Below are 25,040 nucleotides of genomic sequence, written 5' to 3'. Positions count from 1 at the left end.
ACCCTTTTATTATTTTCACTTTTATAGAGGTCATAAAAAGTCTGTAAAACCGCTGAGCAGCTCATGTTGTCACCTTGAACTGTCACAACTTGTGTTTAGAACAGGCTGTAATGAGAACAGTTTCTGACTCAACTGTATGAAGTGTAAGATTTCCTGTAAGATTCCAGTATTTGATAGAATGCAGACAGCATGACAGGACCCATTCCCATATGAGGGTAGTCATACACACACCCACACAGAAAATTAGACAGGGAGAACCAGTCTATGTGGAGCCTTTTATCACTTCCAGAAACCACCTCCAGAGTTAAACACACACTGTGACCAGCAGCAATTAACTTCTGGTCTTGTCGAAAAATAGACACAAACATTCGGTCTTTCTGAAGAATTTGTCTTTTGAGTCTTTGCATAAACTGGTTAGACAATTAGTATGTCATGTAGTGCAATGATTTATGATCTAATCATCAAGATTTAAAAACAGATAAGAAGCCTAATAAAAATCTAATCTTTGTCTCCTACCAGTGAAGGGCATATGGATTGTCAATGTAAAGATATTGAGTGTTGAGCAAGACTCAACATGGAAGAAGCTGCAGGAAATGTTAATAAACCACAGTTGTCAATTTGAAATACAGTATGTAGTTAACATCCCATCATGATTTGGGTCCCTAATCAGTTTCAGTTAATTGTAGAATCAATGCAAAAACAAACAGTGAAGCTGCTCTGGTGTTCTATGAGTGGCTCAATGCCTCATATTCATGGTATAAATGCATTGCATACATCATAGTAAGCAGCAACATATAATATGAAATATGAAGAAAAGAAAAAGACAAATTGATATCTTTTCAAGAATAAATGCTATGTGAGCAAAACGATTATTTCTTACAATGGTTGTCTCTCTGACAATCACGGACTAGAGGAGAGAGATCAACTCCTTTATTTACAGCTACATCACTGATATATAGAGATCCATGTGATCATCATAACGTGTCTGTCCCTGTGTGCTGAAGTTGATGACCAGTGATGTATTGTGTCAGCTGTCTTTGCACAACTGTTACCAAGAAAAAAGGACTGGCCACGTGTTGTTCCTGATGATTATAGTGATTGTCACTCTTTACGTATCCCTGACGGTGCAAAAAAAAAAATTGCCTGTCTAAGTGTTCTCATGTGGACTCCTCAGTAAACCACTTGAGCACACGGGCTTTGTTCTCTGTCACCCATCTGATGTTGGCTGTGGTCTTCTCTATAGCCTGCTCCAGGGCCAAGGTGGCTGAGCCAAAACCAACATGGAGGTTATCTTCTTTGAATTTCTTCAGCTAGAAGGAGACACAGAAAAAGAAAGAAAGAAAACCTGAATTTGTTGTCTTAATTTTTGCTGTAAATACCCTTCAGTGTGGTTGTGGCTGCGTGGGCTGCATACCTCCTGTAACTCAAACTCTGTGGAGAATCGCTTTGTGATTCCGTTGATGAGATTGGAGAAGGAAAAAGATCCTCTTCCATATCTAATGAAGAAAAGAAAGATGATAAGGGGTTGTGATATAATGATGGTGACCAGCAGAATGGAAATTGTGTATATCCTGCTGTTGACCTCATTGAACATATGTCAGATAAATATCCCTGTAAACAGGAAAGTCTGCAAATAAAGCCTGGTGGTGTTTGGACATGTGTCAAGGCTCAAAGACCGCAACATAATCAGCACTTCATTTATTGTCAAAGACTCTTGACTGTTATTCCAGTTAACTATCTAGAGCTTTCTTGAATTAAACGCAGTCACACTCTTGTGCAGTTGGAGAAGTTACATTTCTACCTAGAAGTCCTCAGCATTTTTAACTTTTACACTCACACACACACAGTTAAGAGCTGCTGTGGATTCTTTGTATTCAATATTTTCCCATGCTTAATTCAGTCCTTGTGAGTGCTGACTGTTTCTCCAACAAACCCTCCTGTGAGGAGTGTGTTCTTACTGCTGGAAAATGTAGCTCCATCTTGCTCTGATGAAGTTCCAGGCCAGCGGCATCCCCACAGTGTTTCGGGCGATGGACTGGATGGTCGAAGTGGCGTCTTGCTTGCGGATCTTAGTTGGATCTAGGGTGTACTCCAGATACCTGGCTCAACCAAAACATTTTCTTACAAATAAATCATTTCCAAAACACTACTTTAATTTATTTATTTCAGAGGAAAAATTAGCAGAAGATTGAATATTTTAAAGCTAAATGTAAAAAGGGTGACGTGGTTATTATCCAAATTGTTATCTACTATCCTAAAAGAGTAAAGTCAATTGAGCTTTAAACGTGTGTTCAGGCGGAATGCAAAGCAAATACACTCCGGTGTTTTACTGTTTTCCTCCTGTGCCACTTCAGCATGTTGCATGTTTATGTGTCATTGTTCGGTCATCTGTTACTTGTGGTCAAAGTGGATGTTGTTCAGCAAAAATGTGCATTCTCATATCCTACAGGAAATCTCTGGCTGAGACTTTTGTCAAATGGTCGATAACATGTTTTGGAACTAAATTTTAGATCAATGTTTAAGTCAGTGTCTTTGAAAGTACAGAAAACATATGAAACACGTGGTCTGCTAAACTTACATGAATGTAACAGTTACAGTGTTGCACAATGGCAGAGCACATGCATAGACAAGTGTCTCATTCACAAAACTCCTAGAATCTTCCCACACATTTGGATGTCGTACCTATTTAAAAGCCAAGGTGCTTTGGTGCAGGCCATGGCTGACCTGAGCCTGACAGCTTCAGATGCCAGAGTGGCGTTCTTGAACATTCTCCAGGCAAAGTCCCACTCCTCCACACCACCAAAGGCTATGGCACTGCAGTAAACTGTGCTTTTCAAGTTGGGATGGATCCTGGTCAACATTGAGGCAAACATACAGTAGATGAATACCAAACACACTCTCTGCTCACACTCCTACAGTCGGTGTGTACTTATAAGTGATTTTTCTTATACGACAGGCTTAAAGTTTTTTGTCATACCTTGACGGAAGGTATGACAAAAAACTTTAAGCCTGTCGTATAGGAAAAATCACTTATAAATTTGCAATAGTAGGCTAAATTAACTTGTTTGGATTAGTCTGTGTGTACATTGTTAGCTAGCTACAGCTAACGTTTGGGCAGTTGTTTCACAGGCTGTCTGGGACAAATTAACACGGACTGCACAAACAGTCAAATATTAAATCTTTAAAACCCAAAAGAACTGACGTCAACTGCACTGTACTCACGGGTTGTGATGTGGACTTTCCATCCACTGTCTGTACCAGCTTTTGATCAGCTCCCTGCACCCATCCACACCCATACTGCAGGCTGTTCCAATAGCATTGATCTGATTATACCTGGGAAGGGGGATGTTGGAGAAAAACTGCAATATAGCATAACAATACCCAATATGTGTGAGGCTTGTGGAAAAGGTAACAATCCAAGTGAAATATTGCATTGAATGAAATGACTTCAGTCACCTGCTTTTTGCTTTAAAAATAATCTTCTGGTATGTGAATGCTTACTGGTCAGTGTGTCCTGTAGGTACTTTGGTCCAGTTAGCTGTAATCGTCTTGAAGTATTCAAAAAGTGGTTGGATTTGTTTCTTGAGGTATGACTATAATAAAAATATATCAGCAATAGTTTTTATTTCCAGTCATCTTACACTTTTCCTTTAAAATACACTCCTCCTGTTAGTATCAGAATGAGCAGTATTAGTATTGGTAGTGAAGCAGTATTAACCTGTAAAGCTCCGTAGACCTCAGTGCGGTCAAACATGAGGATGTAGTAGTCGAGGTTTCTCAGAGCCGACTCCCAGGGGATGTAGTCTCTTTCCATGGACAGGTATTTGGTCGTTCTCAGGGCCAACGTTGTATTGATTATTTTGGCTCTACACAAACGGAACACATTCTTTTCAGACATCCAACGTGTAAAAGGATTTAATGCTTTAAATGTCTCTTTTTCTTTACCTTGCTAGGTTGAACGCATCATCTATGATCTGTGCTCTGTTGATGATTGATAAGGCCTGAAAGAAACGACCCGCATAAACACATACATGTTCAAATTCACATACACAGAGGACCAAGTCCACATGGTAAAGAACATATAACAGTCTTGGTCTGGAGTTTCAGAAACCTCATTTAATATGAGACCATCATTTGAGACCAACGTATAATGGAATATATCAAGAATGAAATTAGCCAAAACAGGACATTATTGATTAAACACAACTAATAAAACCTTTGAAACCATACATAAGCGGAACAAGAAATAGGCTAACAAATTAATAGTAAAGTGAATAAAATCCAAATGTGTTTAATAAGAAGCATTATTATTTATTTCATATTTATTTCAGGCTTTGCCCTCAGACAGGCTCTATACTGTAATTCCATTCTCCTCTGTAGATCGATGCATCACAATGTACTTTTACATGTTTGGCCTATTAGGAAGTACACACCAACCCCGTCAATGTGACATACTCACCCGATGGTTGGTGTTGAGGAGGGAGAGGAGACGATCCCAGTTGTCAAGATCATAGTTCACCCTAAAGTACCCAGATACATTGGTGTTGGCCAGCACCCAGTCCTCTCCTGAAACTCTCATCTGAATGTGGGCATCTGGTGGAAAATAGTTTAAAAAAGATTGGCAAAATATTCAGTTAATGCCAGTGGTTGAGTTCACTAATCTGGTGGGAAGCCTTTTCTTCTCTTGTATGCAGATCGAATATAGAAGAGCAGTGGGTTTTACGATCACCATACCGGTCTTTTGAAGGAGCCAGTGCTGTTGCTGCTCCACACCTGTCTTCATCCATTTAATCGGGACAAACCATGTGTAACTGGACAGAAACAGAGATAAAGATGGTGAGTGAAAAAGTGGAACAATTATGGTTTTTAACCATGCTAGAAGCATGGCAATGTCAGGCTGACAGTCGTAGCATTACATGGATTGTCAGGACATTTGGTACAGAAGTTCATGGTCCCCAAAGGATGAAATCTACTGACTTTGTCGACCCTTTTACTTTTCATCTAGCACCACCATTAAGTCAATAATTTTTCCATCACTTTGGATTATGACCAAATACCTGCAAAGATAATAACATTTCCATCAGCCTCAGCTGTACTTTGTTTTTGTGCTAAGCAGCAAATGTTAGAATGCTAACACGCTTCACATCGGCATGTTAGCATTGTCATTGTAAGCATGTTAGCGTTCCCATGTTAGCATTTAGCTTGAAGCACAGCTGTGCCTAAGGCTTACAGAGCTTTAGCTGAGAGCTACAGAATTTACAATTTTATGATTCCAATACATAGAGCTATTTTGTTTGTGCTTCAGACAGTTGTAATTGTTTTATTAGGGTATACATTTATCAAAATGGTGGCTATTATAGTGAATCTCTTTATTTATCTTCTACATGGAACTTGCAGGATTAGGTAGAACTGATTCCTACTTGAACTGAGAGGGCCTGTCCACTACAGAGTCTGGATCCAACAGGAAGTGTTTCTGGGTGATACTTCCTGTCCGGGTGTCAATAGTGACCACTGGAAAGCCCATCTGAAGAGTCCAGCGGTTCATAATGTTGTGGACGGTGTGAGGAATATGCATACCTGGTGTGTTTTGAACTGCCTGACAACAAACAGAGAGTCAGGAATCGAAGAAGAAACACACCCAAGGAAACATCGGCAGGTGAAATGTTTTTGAACTGTTCCGACCTGCTGGAGATGGTCCCACAAGTCTGGGTACACTGTGTTGCCAAAGGCAAATGTGTTCAGGTAAGACTGAGAAGAGAAAGCAGTGTGGCATATTGCCTTTGCTGTTACCAATATGTTAAAGCTGCATTAGGCTACATGTTTAAAAATACATTGTCATGAGTCAGAGTCTAACCACAGCACACGATAAAGCGACAAATCATATATCACACACACACACACACACACACACACACACACACACACACACACACACACACACACACACACACACACACACACACACACACACACACACACATTTAACAGAGTAAATACTTACACTGAGTCCTTTGGCAAACACAGGCTCAGTGAGAAACTGTGACAGCATCCTGAGCACTGCTGCTCCCTGATAACAATAAACACAGAAACCACCACAATTTGTCTGGTTTGAACTTCTCATAACAACAAATTATTTATATTATCATTATAATAATAATAATTATTATTATTATTATTTAATCTAATATATTAAAACAATATGTTTCCCTTATGGGGAAACATGGCTCCTGATTCAGGACTGGATGAATGGAAGAAACACAAAAGTGAGAGTTGCACTGGTACAAAGGGGTTATCAACTTCGTTTTCTTCTGTGTTTGTGCTAAATGCATTTTCCTGGGATTAAAAAAAGAGAGAATAAATCAGGTAAAACTGGCTAAAAGTGAATTTATGTTAGCAAAAGTGGAAATTTGGCTTGAAATGATACCAAAGTCGTAAGGTATTGCCTGATTTGAGTATTTTCAATCCTATAGACTCATTACTCTTAAAAATAAATGCATGAATTTATCATATAATACTTGTGAGAAATGTGTGAAAGGGCAACATTGTAATGAATACTGTATGTATAAGATCCTGTCAGAGGAGCAGACCTTGCTGTAAGAAATGGTGTTGAACATCTCGCTGATCTGAGCAGGAGTATTGACCTCCTCTTGTCGCCGGGACAGCGGGTGGGAGGAGGCCAGGGCATCCACAGCAAACACCTTGTGCACGTCAGACAGTATGATCTGGTCTTTCTGCAGCCAAGCAGAGAGATGAGTTAGGACAGGCTTTCTGACTCTGACCATATCTGTGGGATGTCATTGAACCTTAAAATGGACACCAGCATGGCTCTTACAATGTTCCAGGTGGGCTCAGCATAGTCTGCTCCAAGGTACTCCACATATGACGCAAAGCCCTCGTTCAACCACAGGTCATTCCACCACTGCAGAGTCACCAGGTTGCCAAACCACTAAAAAACACAACACATACAGAGTAAAGAGTTCTGCCACAGTAAACGCCTCAGTTCATTTCAGTACATTCTCAGCAAAGTTAATGTTCCCATGAAATCCGTTGCTGTCTGACAGTGATATAAAGATTTTGGCCAACATTACCACTAAAGTTGAGCTCCAAAACATATACAAACTGAATAATCAGGGGCTTAAGAAAATTCCTAACCACAGAATTTCACATCAGGCTTTAAATCCATCTAAAAGAGAGCAGGGTTAATGTTTCCCCAGGTGATGATCTGTCATCATGCCTTTGCAAAGGGAGGTTGAGTAAATGTATGTTTATAACATTACTGTGTTCTTCACAAGAGTGGAGCTGAGACTGAGTTTGCACCAAATGAATGTCCTGATTATATATTCCTATTTTAACTTACTTTAATTCTTCTTTTTCTCGTCATTACTAGAACTGGAACATATGTGATGGTAATATAAATATATATGGCCTACCATGTGAGCCAGTTCATGGGCGATGACAGTAGTAATTCTCTCTTTGTTTCCAGTGGAGGACATGATGGGGTCATAGAGCAGGGCCGTCTCCCTGTATGTGACCAGACCCCAGTTCTCCATTGCCCCAGCATTGAAGTCAGGCAGAGCTATCTGATCTGGAGGGCGGGGGGACAAGGAAATCAGAAATGTCTTGGAAATCGACCACCAAAGCCATTACAGTGTGCAATTAGCCTCAATGTGACCCATTTCCTCTTAAATAGAATGGCACACCAAGCTATATCCTTGCATATCAGACATCAACAAGACATTTTCCACATAATAAGTATACCCTGGTAAATTTAGCATATATCTGATCCACCGATCGGCGGTTTTAATACAATTTAAATTGCTTGGTTTTCTAACATCCACATGGTGTATTTGACAGAAGATGAAAAAAGAGGAAACGTGAAGTTGAAATACTCATGAAAATGATAAAGTAGAGCACTTGTTGCTGTAAGAAATAAATAAATTGTGTATTGCACTTTATTTCTTTTTCTTTTATTTTCTTTGAGGTTTTCTTTGTTGAAGTTTGAGGAAAGTATTTTATTACATTTATTGTAAGTGTATTGCACTTTATTTTTATACGGTTCTGTGAAAAATAAATCTTCCCAGCCCTTGTCACATGACCTATTAATGTTTCCAATGATGAATTTTTGCCTTAAGAGCCCACAGAAAATGTGTATATTTGGATACACAATTTGTTGAAAATAAAAATAAGTGAATTTAATAATGAATGTGATGTGTTTTATTTAGCAAAATGACATTCTTATGTTCTATCCTATCCAATTTTTCCTATACTGCTTAGCAGATTTTCTATGCTGTATTCTGACTGATGATTGGTCCCCCCTGTGCCACCCCACTTAAAAAAATCCTGGAATGGCCTCTGAGTGGAAGTCATTCTAAACACTGCTTAAAATGTCCAACAGCAAATGTGCAAAGGTTGCACCTAATGCACAAAAGGTTTTTCCTTCCAACTGAATTGAAAGATTGAATGCTGGGCTAAGTGAGGTAAAGGAAATGAGATTAATACTTCTATCTTCACAGGAAAATGTTTGCCTAACCATGTTGATGCAGACTTAACCTACCTGACTTGGAGAGCGGATATGTTGCATTGTAGTAGTGTTCGTAGAACTGAAGGATCGGCCCTGTAACGTTGAGAGCATAGTCCCCCTGCCTGTCCTCTATGGCTTTTCTTCGAGCCCAGATTCGGATCTGCAAAGAATTTGACAGCTTAGTCCAGAATAAGGGATAAAACTTTCTTTGTCCTACGATTTTTATTCTGGCGTCACAGGAATATAATCTAGATGGTGTGACCTCTGACCTTTACATTATTAGTGGTTGTTTGTACTGCTTTTCGTCTGTGATCCAAATGAATGTGTATGCTGACCACACTGATAATGTAAAGAGGTACAGGGAACAAACGTTTCTTACCAACAAATTGTTGTTTTGGGTTGATTGAATGTTAACAAAGTCACTGACAATAAATGCCAGCAGATATGTGGACATTCTCTCTGTGGGCTCAAATGTAGTCTCTCTGAGGGGCCTGCCGTCAATGACAGAGTCTGCAGTGCCTGTTCAGGGAGGGGGAGAGTTAGACTCTGACACTCTGTTGGCATTAACAGCAACTAGTTGCTGATTATCTTATAACATGTCCAAGTTATTAATTATTTACAGTACATCTAAACTGTCACACACATAACACTGCTGTGCTGTCGTTTGCTCTGAAAAAAACGCGGTCATATCTTGTACTAACCACCATTTGTGTAGTATTGCAATAGTTTTTTTCTTATATTTTGTCCTAATCTTATTTCGTTTTACAAGCTGCTTTTGTACTGGTCCAGTTTCCACAGAAACATTACAATTATGTAACAAAACTTAGAAAGGACTGAATGTTTGTGTTTCTAAAAACGAACCTATTTCCCTGCCGTTAGACAGAGCCACGGTGCCCCGGTCGTGGATGATGGTGACCATGAAGACGGCTTTCATGGCTGGCTCGTCAAAGCAAGGGAAGGTTTTCCTGGCATATGTTGCTTGCATCTGCGAGGTAGCGACAACTCTGCAAGATGTTCCAATTAAACTTTAACACAAAATAGATATCCAACAACCAAAATCATCCAAAGTCACAGCAAGAGTAACAATGATGCACAATGATGGTGCACCATTATGCCATGCTATGTCATTGCTTACTTCTTCACACCATCCTCAGTGTATTCACTCCTGTAGAAGCCTTCCAGGTCATCTGCCAGCTCCCCCTGAAATTCTGTGTAAAGTACATACGACGCTCCAACAGCTAGTGCGCTGCGTAGCTGAAGAACCAGATAATGGGTCTTCACGACAAGCCAAGTCTTTTGTATAGTGGGTGCAGTGGCATCACCCAGGCCACTCAGCTTAGCATGGTGCCCATAGAAGTTGGTGAGGTTCAGCTTGTTAGAGTGGATGATGATGAGGTCCGTTTCCTTCACACAGCTGAAGATCACCGCTGAAGATCCGGTGAAGATGTACATGCCGTCTGCGTTGGGTTTCAGCCTGGGCCACAGGGTGACATTGTAGGAGACAGGAACAAGGGAGTCTGGAAGTCTGTAATGGTCCCAGGGCTCCTTCGGGGTGGAAGGGGTGGTGAGTGGTGTTGGCATGCTTGTGCTGTCTGTTGCCCCATTTTCAGGCTTGCCTCGATTCTTGGCCCTTTCCTTGTCGTAGGCAATGGACAAAGCTATGATCGTAGCCAGAGCAACAGTCGCCAGTAGAAGCATCCCGAGGCCCACATTTTTACTGACATAGAAGACTTTCCCCATGTCCGATTCAGGAGGGCAGAGAAGAACTCTGAGGGATCTCAGTCTGTGTTTGTGCAGCACAGCAGGTCTCTTCCCTCCTCAGTTAATGGTTGAGCTATTACCATGGCAAAAACACATTTTCATAACACCTAAAGGAGAAATGGAAACATGGGAAGACCTCTGTTATTTAGTCTGCAACTCAGCAGCTGTGAGATGTGTAAATGTCAAGAAATGGTGCACAATCAGTGTTGTTCAAAACTGAAATTATAGTTCCATTGTAACTGTGTGCTAGTTTTATTTAATACCAATAATGAATTACATTTCAGTCATTCATTTTCAGTAATTATCATACACATCTATCGATCGAGACGGTCTTTGATGTTCCCAGCAGTCTGACATTTTTATGTAGGCCTAGTCCTAACTCATAAACTACAGACCATAAAGCCATTAGCCAACTTAGCCTAACCTTTCTCAGGTAATTGCACTAAAGTTTACCAGTGCCATAATTCTGCTGACCTTAGTGGGAGATCAGCAGTTTCAATCTGCTCTACTGTACTGTATATTAAAATCACTTTACATCATCTGTAAGTGCACAGGGATCAGCTGTGGTCTATCTGCTGGTACGGTACAGAGCATACTGACGTACATGATAGAAGAAAACACTGACTCAAATCATACATTGTTCTTTTATAATTTGAAGTAGAACATCTTGTCCTATTTTAACATCCCTCCTTTCCTTCCTATCTGATAGCATGTACAGATGTTTCCTCTATAACATCATCTGATGATGGTGCAACACATTTGGGAGTTACTGGAAACACCCAGAAATGTCAGCAGATCTGTCAGCTGTTCATAAGCAAACCAATATTTTATTTGTTATTTAATGATATTTGTAAAAAAAAAAAAAAAAAGAAAAGAAAAAGGTTTGATAAGAATTAAGAAATATATATTCAATATTTTCTACCACTTTCTGATAGGGCTTACATAGGGGGATTAAAACTTGAAATGTATTGTTTTTTCTAATCTTTATCAATGTATGACGTACTGTATGTAATGAGCATCAAAGCTCATTCCTAATCTTTTACCTTGACTGCTCTTCACGTGAGGACACCGTCATAACAACCGTTATCTTCTGATGAAGACTATGAGTTGCGGTTGAAAGTCCACAACTCACGTTCCTATTAATGTTTCAGCAGGGCTGGACTGGGACAAAAAATCGGCCCTGGCATTTTTGGGCCAGGCGGCCCACACCCCCCGTGATTGGTCAGACACATTCCCTGCAGACAGTCCTCTTAAAATATGCGTGCGTTCCATTAAATGAGTTGCCTAGTGTTCAGCGTTCATGTGATCATTTTGGATCCTTCAAGAGGGGACTCAAGACTTATCTGTTGATCTTACACTTAAATCATTCATTCTTAGAGTTATGATTTGTATATTTATGGTATTTTTATAATTTTTTATTATTGATATTTGATATTGTATTGTCATTATTTTTATTATTACTATTTTGCTTAATATTGGCTTAGCAACTTTAAAAACAGTTTACTGTTAATTTTAACTATTGTAAGATTCATATTTTGTCGCTTTGGACACAAGTGTCTGCTAAATACAATAACCATAACTATAACCCTTCCTAAAAGCTACAATAAAGCTGAGAGTAGTATATGCCCTGGAAAAGAGCACCAATACAAGAGAAGCTAATTAAGCTATTCAAGGAACGCTGATGCTTGTATCATCACTGATTTTATAGATCCACAGACTTTTCAGCTACAGGCTAACCGCTAGCGTTTTCAATGTAAGCTTAAGCTGTTAGGTTACCAGACAGCCACTAACTTTAATGTTACAGCCAAACTGCTTGTTGTCGTTATGACGTGACACACTCGCGCGTGAGCGCGCACGAACACACGCACAAACACACACACACACACACACACACACACACACACACACACACACACACACACACACACACACACACACACACACACACACACACACACACACCGCCCCTCCCTTCCTGAGAGTCTGTGTTAATTTGCTCTCATCCTTACCACATCGTCATCTACTCTCTCTTCCATCTTTTCCTCACTCGCCTCCTCCTCGCCTTCTTCCCTGACATCGTTGTTTCTGCTTCTCTAGCCAGCCACCTCTCCTCCTCTACTTCAGGTAATGCTGATGTTGAAGCAGCTACTACAGACCCAAACATGTCGCTGTAGATTCTTAATCTTTTTCTCCTCTAATTTCTCTGCACCTCCCTTGCACTTGGTGGTCGTTTGTCCATTATAACGTGAATGCTAAACTTCCAGCATAACTATTACAGCTCACGTCTCAGGGCCGGGAGGCGTGGCCATAGTGGGATTCGTAAATTTGCGGCCCGGAGTGGGGAAGGGGGATCCTGGATTTCATTGGGTCAGGCCAGTGCCAATAAAGAAAATTAACCAATGGGCCGCTGTGACTTCTTTATGGGCCGGACCGGCCAAAAAAAAAGGCCTATTTATATCGGCGATTCGGCCCAAAAGTCCGTCGGCCCACCGGGAAAATGCCCGGTATGCCAGATGGCCAGTCCAGCCCTGTGTTTCAGTAACATTCACAGTTGCAGACCCGCCGTGTGAAACTGTCTGGAGCACATTGGACCACGCCTGTCGTAGATGCCAGCTGGTAAAACTAAACTAAAGTCAAGTGTCATCTCAAACAAAGCATTATTTATTTACATTTATTAATCAGAGCATTCACAATAATAACTCAAAGTCAGCAAGGGGGACGCATACAGCAGAAACAGCTGTTTACGCACCTCTCTCTCTCCTTCTCGTTGACTGTCCCTTCACTTCCCTTCTGTCTGTGGATGAAATGGAATTAAAAGTTACAATTTACAACCACAAAAAGCAAGCAGGACAGAGGCGCGTTTTGCAGAGGCACACTGAGAGCGGTTTATCTGCGGACTGCAAAAAGGGGATCTTAAGCTTGAAGGGTCCTGCAGGAGACTGCAGATGGAACATTTTGGGCGCGCCCACTGCATCTAGCGCTTTTCCGTTCAGTAGAAGTTTTTTTCAACTTGAGGCGCACACAGCCTGAAAACACAGCAACGCAAAAGCAGCGAGGAAAACGCTTCACTCTCACTGACAAAAACTACAAAAGCTACCCCAGGCTGCTAAAAAAGTGCTACGTCTGATCAGGGTCACCATGGTATGTTCTGTCCATGCGTCTGTCTATCAATGGCTCCGTTTCACTACTATGGACAGTGCCGCTCCTACACGCTCTCATTATTTACATTTACATACAATGATTCATTTTTTGTGTGTGCATTGAAAAATATGTATACACCCTGATTTGACAGGTTTACTTAAAGCATTATTTGTGAGAGCAGTACAACTCCGATCAAATCTTGAAATTGGGAAACGTAGTCATGAGGAAAAACAGAAGTACTGATTTAATGAAACAGCTGAACAAAGTAAAGTCAGTTACCATCTAAATCCTATTACTTTCCCTAGATCAGGCAGCAGTAAATGAGATGACCACATAAAAAAATCCGGCAATGCTTGATCCGGGTTATCTACTATATTAAAATATCGAGGCTAAAAAGATCAATGAGTCCTTCAGGCACCAAAATGGAAAAAAAGGATCCTCCACAGTCACAGCTCAACACCCAACAGGTAGAGAGCATCTGGAAATTATGAATCTGATTAAACTCTACAGACCACACAAATATAGACTGTCTAGGATCTCTCTAGAACATTAAACATGCCCATGGCCATCTGTGCTTGGTCTGAAAGATGGAAACATCTACAGTACAAAGACAGAGAGCAGTAACTACACAAGTATGTGAAATAAACTTTCCCAATACGTCACTTCCTTTGAAATGTATTGTTAAAGAAAGCGTTGGGAATCTGGACTAAAAAAGTTGATAACACAATGGCTTGAGTTGCAAAACGTGAAGGTGCTTTTATTTACCAAAAAAATGCACAAAAAACAAACACAAATTAAAGCTGCGAGCAGCGATGGACGGGCCCTCGCGCCTCGGTACGCTTCGGGGTTACTGGCGGACTCCGCTCCTTGCGACCGTGCATTCGCGCGGCACTCAGACGCCGCAAATCGTCACCAATGAAGAAGGAAGTCTCTGCTGAGTTCAATGATACCTCACACAAGACTCTACCTTAGATGGGTCAGCATTTATTAAAAAGGGCGTGGCTTCAACATAGGGGGCGGGCCAAACCATCACCAATGAATAAGGAAGTCTCTGCTGAGTTCATTGATACCTCACACAAGGGTCTATCTTAAATGGTTCAAATTTTAAGAAAGGGGGCGGGGCTTTAGCATAAGGGGCGGGTCAAACCATCACCAATGAAGAAAGAAGTCTCTGCTGAGTTCAATGACACCTCACACAAGACTCTACCTTAAACGGTTCAAATGTTATGAAAGGGGGCGTGGCCTGAGTAAGTGGGCGTGGTCATATTATAGGGGCCGGCTCAGTATCACATGTAGACCACACATTCTGAGTTTCATGCAAATCGGATGATGTTTGTCATATAAGGCGCATTTCCTCTTGCCAGTGGGGGGCGCTATGACCGAAAGTAAATTTTGGCCTGTAGGTGTCCTCAGGCCTGGACCCTTGTCCATCATGAGAAATTTCAGGCAGATACGACAACGTGCACTGAAGTTACAACAACTTCTTTGTTCATCGCTAAACACTCAAAATGGCCGCCCCGCCCACACCGTCTGACGAAAAGTTTTTCTTTTAACAACTTTTCATCGTTAAGGTGTTGGGATGGTACAGACCAAGTTTGAAGTCCATCGGATGAAATCTCTAGGAGGAGTTCGTTAAAGTATAGCACCTTGACTTTTAGGCCTACTTCCTGTTGCCACTAGGGGGCGCTATGACTTTAAGTAAATATCGGCCTTTATTTGTCCTCAGGGTCGGACTCTTATGAATCCTGAAACGTTTCGAGCCAGTTGGACAACGTACACTCGAGTTACACCCACTTCCTGTTTCGGCGGCGAAACGCATATGGAGTTATATTCCTATCTTTAATCAAGAGCGCATTCTTTCAATTTGAGAGCATTTCTCACTGATATTACGTTCAGATTTTGTAATAATTTCCCTCAAAACCTTGCTCTCACACTCAAATAGTCACTGCTCGCGCTTGGATTTGCTCTGCTTGCACTCAAACTTTCTGCTTGGACTCAGATATGTTGTTGTTTGGACAGATTTCCTGCTCTCAGCTTTGAACCTTCTCCTCGCACTCAGGCTGATTCTGCTCACTTGCAAAGTTTCTGCTCTCGGATTTCTCCTGCGCGCTTGGATTTTTTGTGTGTTATAACCCTATCAAAAGTCAACAACCAATAGAATGCCAGCTGTAGTGTTGACCAATGAAATGATCCCAACCCCGTTGAGGGTGCGTTCACTTTACTTTAGAACGTCTGTTGAGGGCGGCTGCACTGTAACCTGACTGTAACCAAGTTTATATATCCCCGCGCCGTTTATAGATTTATTATAAGTATATGTCAACAATGTGCACAGAATGGTCGACGCACTTTCACCTGCACCCGTCAGGAAACGGGAGAAAGCTTTGAAGTGGGACGTATGAAGTTATGTCCACAACTACGAGGGTGAGTAACATAACTTAAGCACCTAGCTAGCTAGCTAGCATATGGCCTAGCTTGATGTCCAGAAACAAATAGAGGTGGTTTAATGTACCTAAACAATGATCAATGATTACCAAATTTCTCTCTCAATTGCTCCTCATAACCACTGAAAACTGTCAAAAAATCTAACCCAAAGTCCAATTATTGTACGCGTTACGTGACTGATAACTGATTGATATCTGATTGATCATTGTTTAGGTACATTAAGTTACCACGTTAAGCTTTTTCACGTTAAGCGTTAGAATGTCCCGGCTGCTGTTGAGGGAAACTGTCTATAACTTCCTGAGGCGACTGATCGTCCATTTTTGCCCCTTTACATAATAAATATGGCTATGAAATGGAACATGAAATACATAAATGAGGCAATACATATATAGGCATTAGTCATTATAGTTCAATAGCCTAAATACATATGTTTTACTTATATTTATTTCCGGGGACTTTTATTTATTCCGTCTATTTATATGCACGTTATATTCAAAGGAAGTTTAGTTATCTCACAGGCTCAGACTAAAAGCAGCAGCAAGCCTGCCTGACATCAGTGCATAGCATATCACTGCAAAGTAAATAAAATATGAATAAATCACGCAGCCGTAGATTCCCAGGTCAGCTAGAGCGGATAACGCAGCTCTGCAGACGGACCAGAGTCAGTCAGCACCGGGAGGCGAACCGCGGGACCAAGCTCACAGGGCTGGTGGCTAGCTGCTAGCTAGCTGCAGCAGCTAATATTAGAATATTAGACCCAGCACCGGGGTCTGATCCCCATGATTTAAAACGAAAATCAAATAACCATTTGTTTTTAATACCTGTTTATGAAATGAAAATCAAATGAACGAAAAAGTACACGGACCCAGTCTGGTTAAGTACAATTTCACCACTAATAAAACAGATCTAGAGATGATATGCTTTATTTGCAACTTAAATGTAATTTTTTAATTAATACAAAGCAAACTGAGCAGAAAGAACAAGTATTTTGTTGGTTTGTTTCTCTTCTTCCAGGTGTGACTTAAGTACCCGTTGAGCTGCATCACAGCTGCACTATGTGCATGGACCTGTGCCAGTCAGCACATCACTCACCTGTGTGCAGAGGACAGGCAGCAGTAGCACAAACCAAGAAGGTTGGCAAGTCTGATAATAATGCAATTGTAAAAATAATAATAATATAATAGTAAAATCATGTTACATACACTTATGTTTCTTGCTTAAATTCACAGGGTGCACAACCAGGCCTGGGAGAGAAAATTACTGATGTCCACAAAACCAAATCAGAGAAGGTAAGGTAAGATAGTAATGATGTTAAAGCAAGCTATGTACACCTAATATATTACGTGTTGATGTCTATGAATCTGTCTTTAATAGGAGCATACTATACAAAGACAACAGTGGAGAGTTCCTGGATCGGTCTGTCCTCAAAGTGCCATCTACAAGGACTTCACCCTTCTCTGCACCATCAGCGTATAATCAAAGTGATAAAAGAGAGAACAAATTATTGTTTTCTCTGTTGACATGAATAGGTGCCTGTAATGTCTGTCCATATATTCAATCAATTCAATAAATGTTGATAAGTATCACTGCTATTTCTTAAATCATTGTAGTTTTTCAGAGCAATAAGATACAGATTATTAAAACCATGTTCACATTTGCAACAAATTAAAACCCTGATCAAGGCAAATTGTTTTTTCATGTTCCATAACATTTATAAAACAAAACAGTACAATTAAATTTACCAGAGCTGACACTTGGTAAATAGCTTTAATTTACCTTGTCAAAACAATGAGTAATTCATAACAAATTGCACAATATTTGACACAAAACCTTAAAAGTGTATGGTTCATACTACGGTGAAGCAGTACAATGTGCCTATAGGATTTACTGTAGCAGGAACATTGATATTGGCAAACAGATGACCCAGGTTCAGGTGAGTTTGTGAGCAGGGTTATGAATAAAGATAAGATAAGCCTAGTGTTCACAAGACGGATGATTCAGGTATGGCAACACAAATTAAGAATAATTCAATTAAATAGGAGGTATGTACAACTAGTAGAAGATAAATTAACTATACAAGAGCAATTAAGGTAAAGTTATGAGGTAGTGGCAAGCTAAAGTATAGTCAATAGCATGGAGTCAAGTCAACAGTGTACACCAGAACAATATATACTGTGATTAAGTAATGATACTTACTGTTGTCTGTACTAATATAACACAAAAAAATAATACAGTGTTTGATGCAGTATGGAGAACAAACAAGTCCCATATGAACCCAGGAGACTTTAAGTGCAGCTGTTGATGATGTTCACTACAAACAAAACTTGCAGATGGTTGTAGTCTGTAGCCAGTCATACAGTAGGTAGATCTGGAGCAGATGGTTGTAGTCTGTAGCAAGCCGTACAGTAGGTAGATCTGGAGCAGATGGTTGTAGTCTGTAGCAAGCCGTACAGTAGGTAGATCTGGAGCAGATGGTTGTAGTCTGTAGCCAGCCGTACAGTAGGTAGATCTGGAGCAGATGGTTGTAGTCTGTAGCCAGCCGTACAGTAGGTAGATCTGGAGCAGATGGTTGTAGTCTGTAGCCAGCCGTACAGTAGGTAGATCTGGAGCAGATGGTTGTAGTCTGTAGCCAGCCGTACAGTAGGTAGATCTGGAGCAGATGGTTGTAGTCTGTAGCCAGTCATACAGTAGGTAGATCTGGAGCAGATGGTTGTAGTCTGTAGCCAGTCATACAGTAGGTGGATCTGGAGCAGATGGTTGTAGTCTGTAGCCAGCCGTACAGTAGGTAGATCTGGAGTAGCAGGGTGAATTCTAGCTGTCATGGGTTGGTGATATGACACACAGATCAACAGGGGTCAAACCCCTCAGCCCCACCTGGATGAAAAGAAAGTAAAACAAAATACTTGTTTTTTCAGTTCAGTTTGCTTTGTATTAATTAAACAAATAACTGCTATTTAAGGAGCAAATAAGAAACCATATCATTTCTAGATCTGTTTTTATTATAGTGATAAAATTGAACTTAACATTACGTTTTATACAGATTGCTATGAATCTATTTTCAAACTAATGTTATATGAAGGAATGAAGACTAAATTCTGATGAACAACACACAACAGTGATGCAAAAACTGACACAAACAATCCAGTTTCTTGTGTTCTTTCAGTTATATTACAGTTTATGTTTTACTACTGGCTCTAACATGAAATTAGCCAAATCCCAGGAATATGGTTAACCAAACGAGGAAAAAATACAAAGTAGGGTCATCACATATACACACACTGTCCGTCATATGTCGTTCAATCTAGCTAGCTATACAATAAAGAACATATATTTGTTTCTGGACATCAAGCTAGGCTATATGCTAGCGCCATATGCTAGCTAGCTAGCTAGGTGCTTAAGTTATGTTACTCACCCTCGTAGTTGTGGACATAACTTCATACGTCCCACTTCAAAGCTTTCTCCCGTTTCCTGACGGGTGCAGGTGAAAGTGCGTCGACCATTCTGTGCACATTGTTGACATATACTTATAATAAAGCTATAAACGGGCGCGGGATATATAAACTTGGTTACAGTCAGGTTACAGTGCAGCCGCCCTCAACAGACGTTCTAAAGTAAAGTGAACGCACCCTCAACGGGGTTGGGATCATTTCATTGGTCAACACTACAGCTGGCATTCTATTGGTTGTTGACTTTTGATAGGGTTATAACACACAAAAAATCCAAGCGCGCAGGAGAAATCCGAGAGCAGAAACTTTGCAAGTGAGCAGAATCAGCCTGAGTGCGAGGAGAAGGTTCAAAGCTGAGAGCAGGAAATCTGTCCAAACAACAACATATCTGAGTCCAAGCAGAAACTTTGAGTGCAAGCAGAGCAAATCAAGCGCGAGCACAAACTTTGAGCACAAGCAGAGAAAATCCAAGCGCGAGCACAAACTTTGAGCACAAGCAGAGAAAATCCAAGCGCGAGCAGTGACTATTTGAGTGTGAGAGCAAGGTTTTGAGGGAAATTATTACAAAATCTGAACGTAATATCAGTGAGAAATGCTCTCAAATTGAAAGAATGCGCTCTTGATTAAAGATAGGAATATAACTCCATAAACGCACAAAATGGCCGCCCCGCCACGGCCACACCCTATGACGAAAAGTTTTTCTTTTAACAACTTTTCATCTTTAACTTCTTAAAGTGATGGTTCGAAGTAATTTCACCCTAGGGTCCTTTGCACCATGACCTCGAGCCAAACACCCCCCCAGAAGCTTTTTTCACCTGGGTCTAACATTGGGAGAGTTAGCGTAGAGTAGCGTTAGCCGCTGAATAGCTTAGCGCAGGGGCTAATGGACCCACGTTTGTATCTCGTAAATTACCCCACTAATAATGCCCCAAATGATACCAAACGTCTACAAGTAGTACAAATAGGTTATGTACTCATAAAACGATGGATTGTAAAGTTTGTAAGTACACCAGAAGTTTATGAACACTTGCCTGCTGGCTTCTGCTCTCTGCTGCTGCTGCTGCTGTTACTACCGGGCAGTAAGAGTGCTTAGGGCCGTCTACAAATTACAACACCGAAAAGAGATGCAACAAAAATATTTATAAATTTAATGATTAAATAAGGTAATGTCTCCAAACTTACCTCAATTATAACTTGTCTCCTGCTAGTTATACTACAGCACTTACTTTAAAAAAAAAGTTAAATTAATACATATTTTTGTTGCATCTCTTTTCGGTGTTGTAATTTGTAGATGTCCCTAAGCACTCGTCTTACAGCAGCAACAACAGCAGCAGAGAGCAGAAGCCAGCAGGCAAGTGTTATTTACATAAACTTCTGGTGTACTTACAAACTTTCCAATCCATCGTTTTATGAGTGCATAACCTATTTGTACTACTGTAGACGTTTGGTATCATTTCGGGCATTAGTGGGGTAATGTTAAGAGACACTTCGGATCCATTAGCCCCTGCGCTAAGCTATTCAGCTGATAACGCTACTCTACGCTAACTCTCCCAATGTTAGACCCAGGTGAAAAAAGCTTCTGGGGGGGTGTTTGGCTCGAGGTCATGGTGCAAAGGACCCTAGGGTGAAATTACTCCGAACCATCACTTTAAATTGAGATGTTGGCTATAAAAAAATAATGTGCAAACTATAAAGGCTTTCAACCACAGAGCAGATCTTGTGTCGCTGGGTGTTAACTATGAACTTCATCTTTGAAGAGAAAACTAGGGGACAGGCATTATATTTAGATGACAAAACTGTAAAAGTGATTGGAATTTGCGGGCGCAGAGATCTAAAAAGTTAATTTTCTGATGTGTTAAACGTGTGAGACCTGGCGTGCTGGGTGGAAGTGGCTCCTGGAGAGGTTTGGTGGGGGTGTTTGGCTCGAGGTCATGGTGCAAAGGACCCTAGGGTGAAATTAATCCGAACCATCACTTTAAGATGGCACAGACCGAGTTTGAAGTTGATCGGATGAAATCTCTGGGAGGAGTTCGTTAAAGTACGACATGTGGAAATGGCCAAAATCGCACTAATTTCGAACTTTGAAATCAAAATGGCGGACTTCCTGTTGGGTTTAGGGTATGGCTCTAATGACGTTGTTTGTACATCTTGACATGTTACATATGTGTACCAAGTTTCGTGAGTCTACGTTAAACGCACTGCAGGGGCTCAATTCTTTTAACTTTGTAGGGGGCGCTAGCGAGCCATTTTTGGGCAGCTATTCGCAAAACCCTTAAAATACATAAATGTTCACCAAACTTGATGCGACCGCCAAATTTGGTGAGTTTTTGAATATGTTAAGCCCCTCAAAAAGGAAATTCATTTGACGAAATAATAATTCCTTCAGTTTCAATAGGGCCTTTGCCGCTGTCGGCGCTCGGGCCCTAAAAATCATCTTTTCACCAGTAAAGTTTCACATCACGTGTCTGGATTGTAGCCCCCCTCAGACTGACCCCATCGTGGCCAGAGGCTTATATATGTTAAGCCCTTCCCACTAGACCAGACCACTCTTAATCGCTTCAATTATGTTACCATTTAGACATTTATAATTTCACTGCTAGTTTCTACCATAAAACACATAGACTCTTGAACAAATCATTTTCCACTCATCTAACTTTAGAAAATACAAAAATGTACACACATTTTCAACTAGAAAATCTCCCCTCACCTATGACCCAGATAAATGGTATCTCCCACCATCAGCACACCTGAGTGAGACACCTGTAGCCTGCTCTATATGAAGCTGCTCTATATGAAGCAGCTCTATATGAAGCTGCTCTATATGAAGCTGCCCTATATGAAGCATCTCTATATGAAGCAGCTCTATATGAAGCTGCTCTATATGAAGCTGCTCTATATGAAGCAGCTCTATATGAAGCTGCTCTATATGAAGCTGCCCTATATGAAGCATCTCTATATGAAGCTGCCCTATATGAAGCAGCTCTATATGAAGCAGCTCTATGTGAAGCTGCCCTATATGAAGCAGCTCTATATGAAGCTGCCCTATATGAAGCAGCTCTATATGAAGCAGCTCTATATGAAGCTGCTCTATATGACACAGCTCTATATGAAGCTGCTCTATATGAAGCTGCTCTATATGAAGCTGCTCTATATGAAGCTGCTCTATATGAAGCAGCTCTATATGACACAGCTCTATATGAAGCAGCTCTATATGAAGCTGCTCTATATGAAGCTGCTCTATATGAAGCTGCTCTATATGACGCAGCACTCTGCCTCAGCTCTGGTTCAGACCCAGGGACTGGAGAGGAGACAGAGTTCAACATAATGGTTAAGTAACATAGTTTGTTATAAGTTTGTTGTTAAAATAGAAATGACCTAAATTAATAAACTGCACAGACTAAACTAATGTAATGTGATATTTTCCAACTGTGTTTTACTGAATGATAGGTATAAAAGTGTGACTGCTAATTCATTGTCTGGGTGCTTGGTGACCTGAGTAGGTTTACCATGGGGCATCCAGAAGTGACAGGGCCTTTGTCACGTGTATGTTTCTCATTCACAAATAGAGGTAGAGAACAAAATAGTGTAGTTTTAGCAAATTCTAGCAATGACTATTGCAAAAGCTAGCTTGTGCAGTTGCTGTGTTTTGACTTGGTTTTTACTTGGTGGTTACTGCAAATTGAAAAGCAGTTTGGACAGAAATTAAACATTTTTATGGCAATATAATTGTTGAATAAAGTAAAACAACAGATGTCAAATAGTTAGGTTAAGGTCTAATTCAATTTAGACCAAACATTACTGTGATTTGCCTTTGAATGTCAGTCATCTTGTCTGTTAGAAACTGTGATAAATAATAGAAACAGTTTGCCAAATTTTAATAAAGAATTCCTAATAAGGGGTACGGTTTGGCTTGTCATGACATGTCCTACTATGTACTGTACTGATATTATACACTATTCAAGATTAAAACTTAATGTGACAAACCAGAAGGATTCCATTCCAGGTGCAGTCTATGTTAAAAGTCAAAAATGATGTCATTGTTTTTCAGGGTGAAGTACAATCAGTCAATAGCAGGGGTCAAAAAGTAGAAAGTAGTAGAAATGAATCACCTGTCTGTTAGATAAATGCTTCCGATGTCCCAACTTTTCCTTTAGGCCAAGTTCTAAGCCAAACAAATCACAAGAACTTCCCCCTTCACTCCCCCCCTCCCCCCACCAGTAGAGCGCGGGATAATCTTGTGAGTGGGAATGTTTATCTTGGGCGCAAGAAATCACATATTTTCATGGAGTAACAAATGACAACAAAAGAGCCATGTGACCACCTCGGTTTCCCGGTGGGATTTTAACAGACTCTCCTCTTTGGTGTGCAAGTAGGCCTACTGTGTATTTATTGGACAAAAAACATCTGCAAGTAAACCTTTGTGAATAGAAATCATGAAATGCTCTGTACAATATGCCCTGTGCAGACACATATTGGCTACTTTTGCATTTTTTGTACATCAAATTAGGAGTAGTAGTTAGTAATGGCAGACGCCTTCTGCTTTTTGCACAGGACTGTGACTTACTGGTGACAGCGGGGGAAGGACAAAAACTGGACACTGCCTTACTCTAATCTTCATATGGCTAGTGTGGAGAAATACATCACCAGCATGACACACACTCACTCTGTTTGCATTATTTCTTTCTTCTCTCACACTCTAACCAGATTCCATGTTGGGGATCAATAAAGTGTAATCTTATCTAAAGAATGTGAAGGTAAAATACCTGCGAATACCCATACACACTGCATTATCATTCGACCTGCACATGAACCTGTGACCTACACTGTGTGTGCTCTCAGCTCCACACTGTAGGCTACAGAGAAGCTTCAGCCAGCTGTAGGAGCTGCAGAGTTTACATCCAGTACAGCCCACGCTGGACGTTGAAAACCAATTATTCAACAGCAGAGCCAAGAAGTCAAACTGGGACTTTAAATATACAATTATTTCCTACAACTGCATTACACAGGTGTTATTTACTGTTTGCATAGTGGTTACTAGACTTGATTTTTCATTTGGACTGAAACCAGAGAAGGACCGGCTGCTTTGTGTTAACTTCAGAGGCTTTTCATGAACAGCATTTCACAGTGGATATATTTTGTTCACGCTGCATTCATGTACCATTTGCCAACAAGTCAGGGACAAATCTTTTTGTTGCAGATCAATTCTAAGAAACCTTCTTCAGTGTAAAAGAAGCAGCGCAACACGCCAAAGGCTGTAAAGCTAGTACACAGGCTGTACAGAACCTGTACCAACTTGGAACTAAAGAAGTGACTTGGCATGCAGCATGTGGAATAAATTAACATGTCAAAAATGGGGGAAACCGTACATACCAAACCTCGTGTAGCTGGACGTCCACTGCGAGCTCTGATGTAAGTCTGCCTGAGACACAGAAGTTGAAGTGGAATGATCCCGGCTGATGTTAAATACTCCCAGTCTGCATCTGTGCGGGTGGAGGTGGGAGGTGGGGAGAGCTACAGGCTTTCCTTGCGATGTAGGGAGGGGGCAACTCCCTTGAACTCCAACAAAATAAAAGAACAAAAAAATCCCTAAATTAGTGGGAAGGGGGGCTAAAAGAATGTGGCTGGATCAACAAGACTGCAAAGTCGTCGTGGTTGAGGAGAAAGAACTCCGAGGTACAGAGTGTTCTGACAAGTTTGATGCAGGTTTCCCATGATGCATGATGCTGCTT

The 25,040-nt window shown here is 40.7% G+C and overlaps 1 protein-coding gene across 3 annotated transcripts; it reads right to left on the bottom strand.

Annotated features, from left to right (window-relative positions):
• Positions 1–261: 261 nt before the first annotated feature.
• Positions 262–24,888, bottom strand: LOC120555941 (aminopeptidase N-like). Of its 3 annotated transcripts, XM_039795149.1 has the most exons (22): positions 24,682–24,888; positions 13,032–13,076; positions 9,657–10,389; positions 9,383–9,525; positions 8,901–9,040; positions 8,555–8,681; positions 7,431–7,585; positions 6,833–6,946; positions 6,588–6,731; positions 6,002–6,067; positions 5,683–5,748; positions 5,421–5,596; positions 4,735–4,811; positions 4,460–4,593; positions 3,946–4,001; positions 3,719–3,866; positions 3,502–3,593; positions 3,223–3,333; positions 2,683–2,850; positions 1,959–2,099; positions 1,415–1,496; positions 262–1,310 (listed from the first exon to the last, which is right to left on the bottom strand). In XM_039795149.1, the coding sequence occupies exons 3-22, from the start codon at positions 10,259–10,261 to the stop codon at positions 1,158–1,160; spliced, it is 2,898 nt and encodes a 965-aa protein (XP_039651083.1). In that variant the 5' UTR covers positions 10,262–10,389; positions 13,032–13,076; positions 24,682–24,888; the 3' UTR covers positions 262–1,157. The 3 variants fall into 3 exon arrangements, with proteins under 3 accessions (XP_039651083.1, XP_039651084.1, XP_039651085.1); XM_039795150.1 differs by lacking the exon at positions 13,032–13,076; XM_039795151.1 differs by lacking the exons at positions 13,032–13,076; positions 24,682–24,888 and adding an exon at positions 11,326–11,343.
• Positions 24,889–25,040: the final 152 nt, after the last annotated feature.

Source organism: Perca fluviatilis, chromosome 3 (genome assembly GCF_010015445.1).
Source record: "Perca fluviatilis chromosome 3, GENO_Pfluv_1.0, whole genome shotgun sequence".
Lineage (NCBI taxonomy): Eukaryota > Metazoa > Chordata > Actinopteri > Perciformes > Percidae > Perca > Perca fluviatilis.
This window is presented reverse-complemented; position numbering and strand designations above follow the sequence as displayed.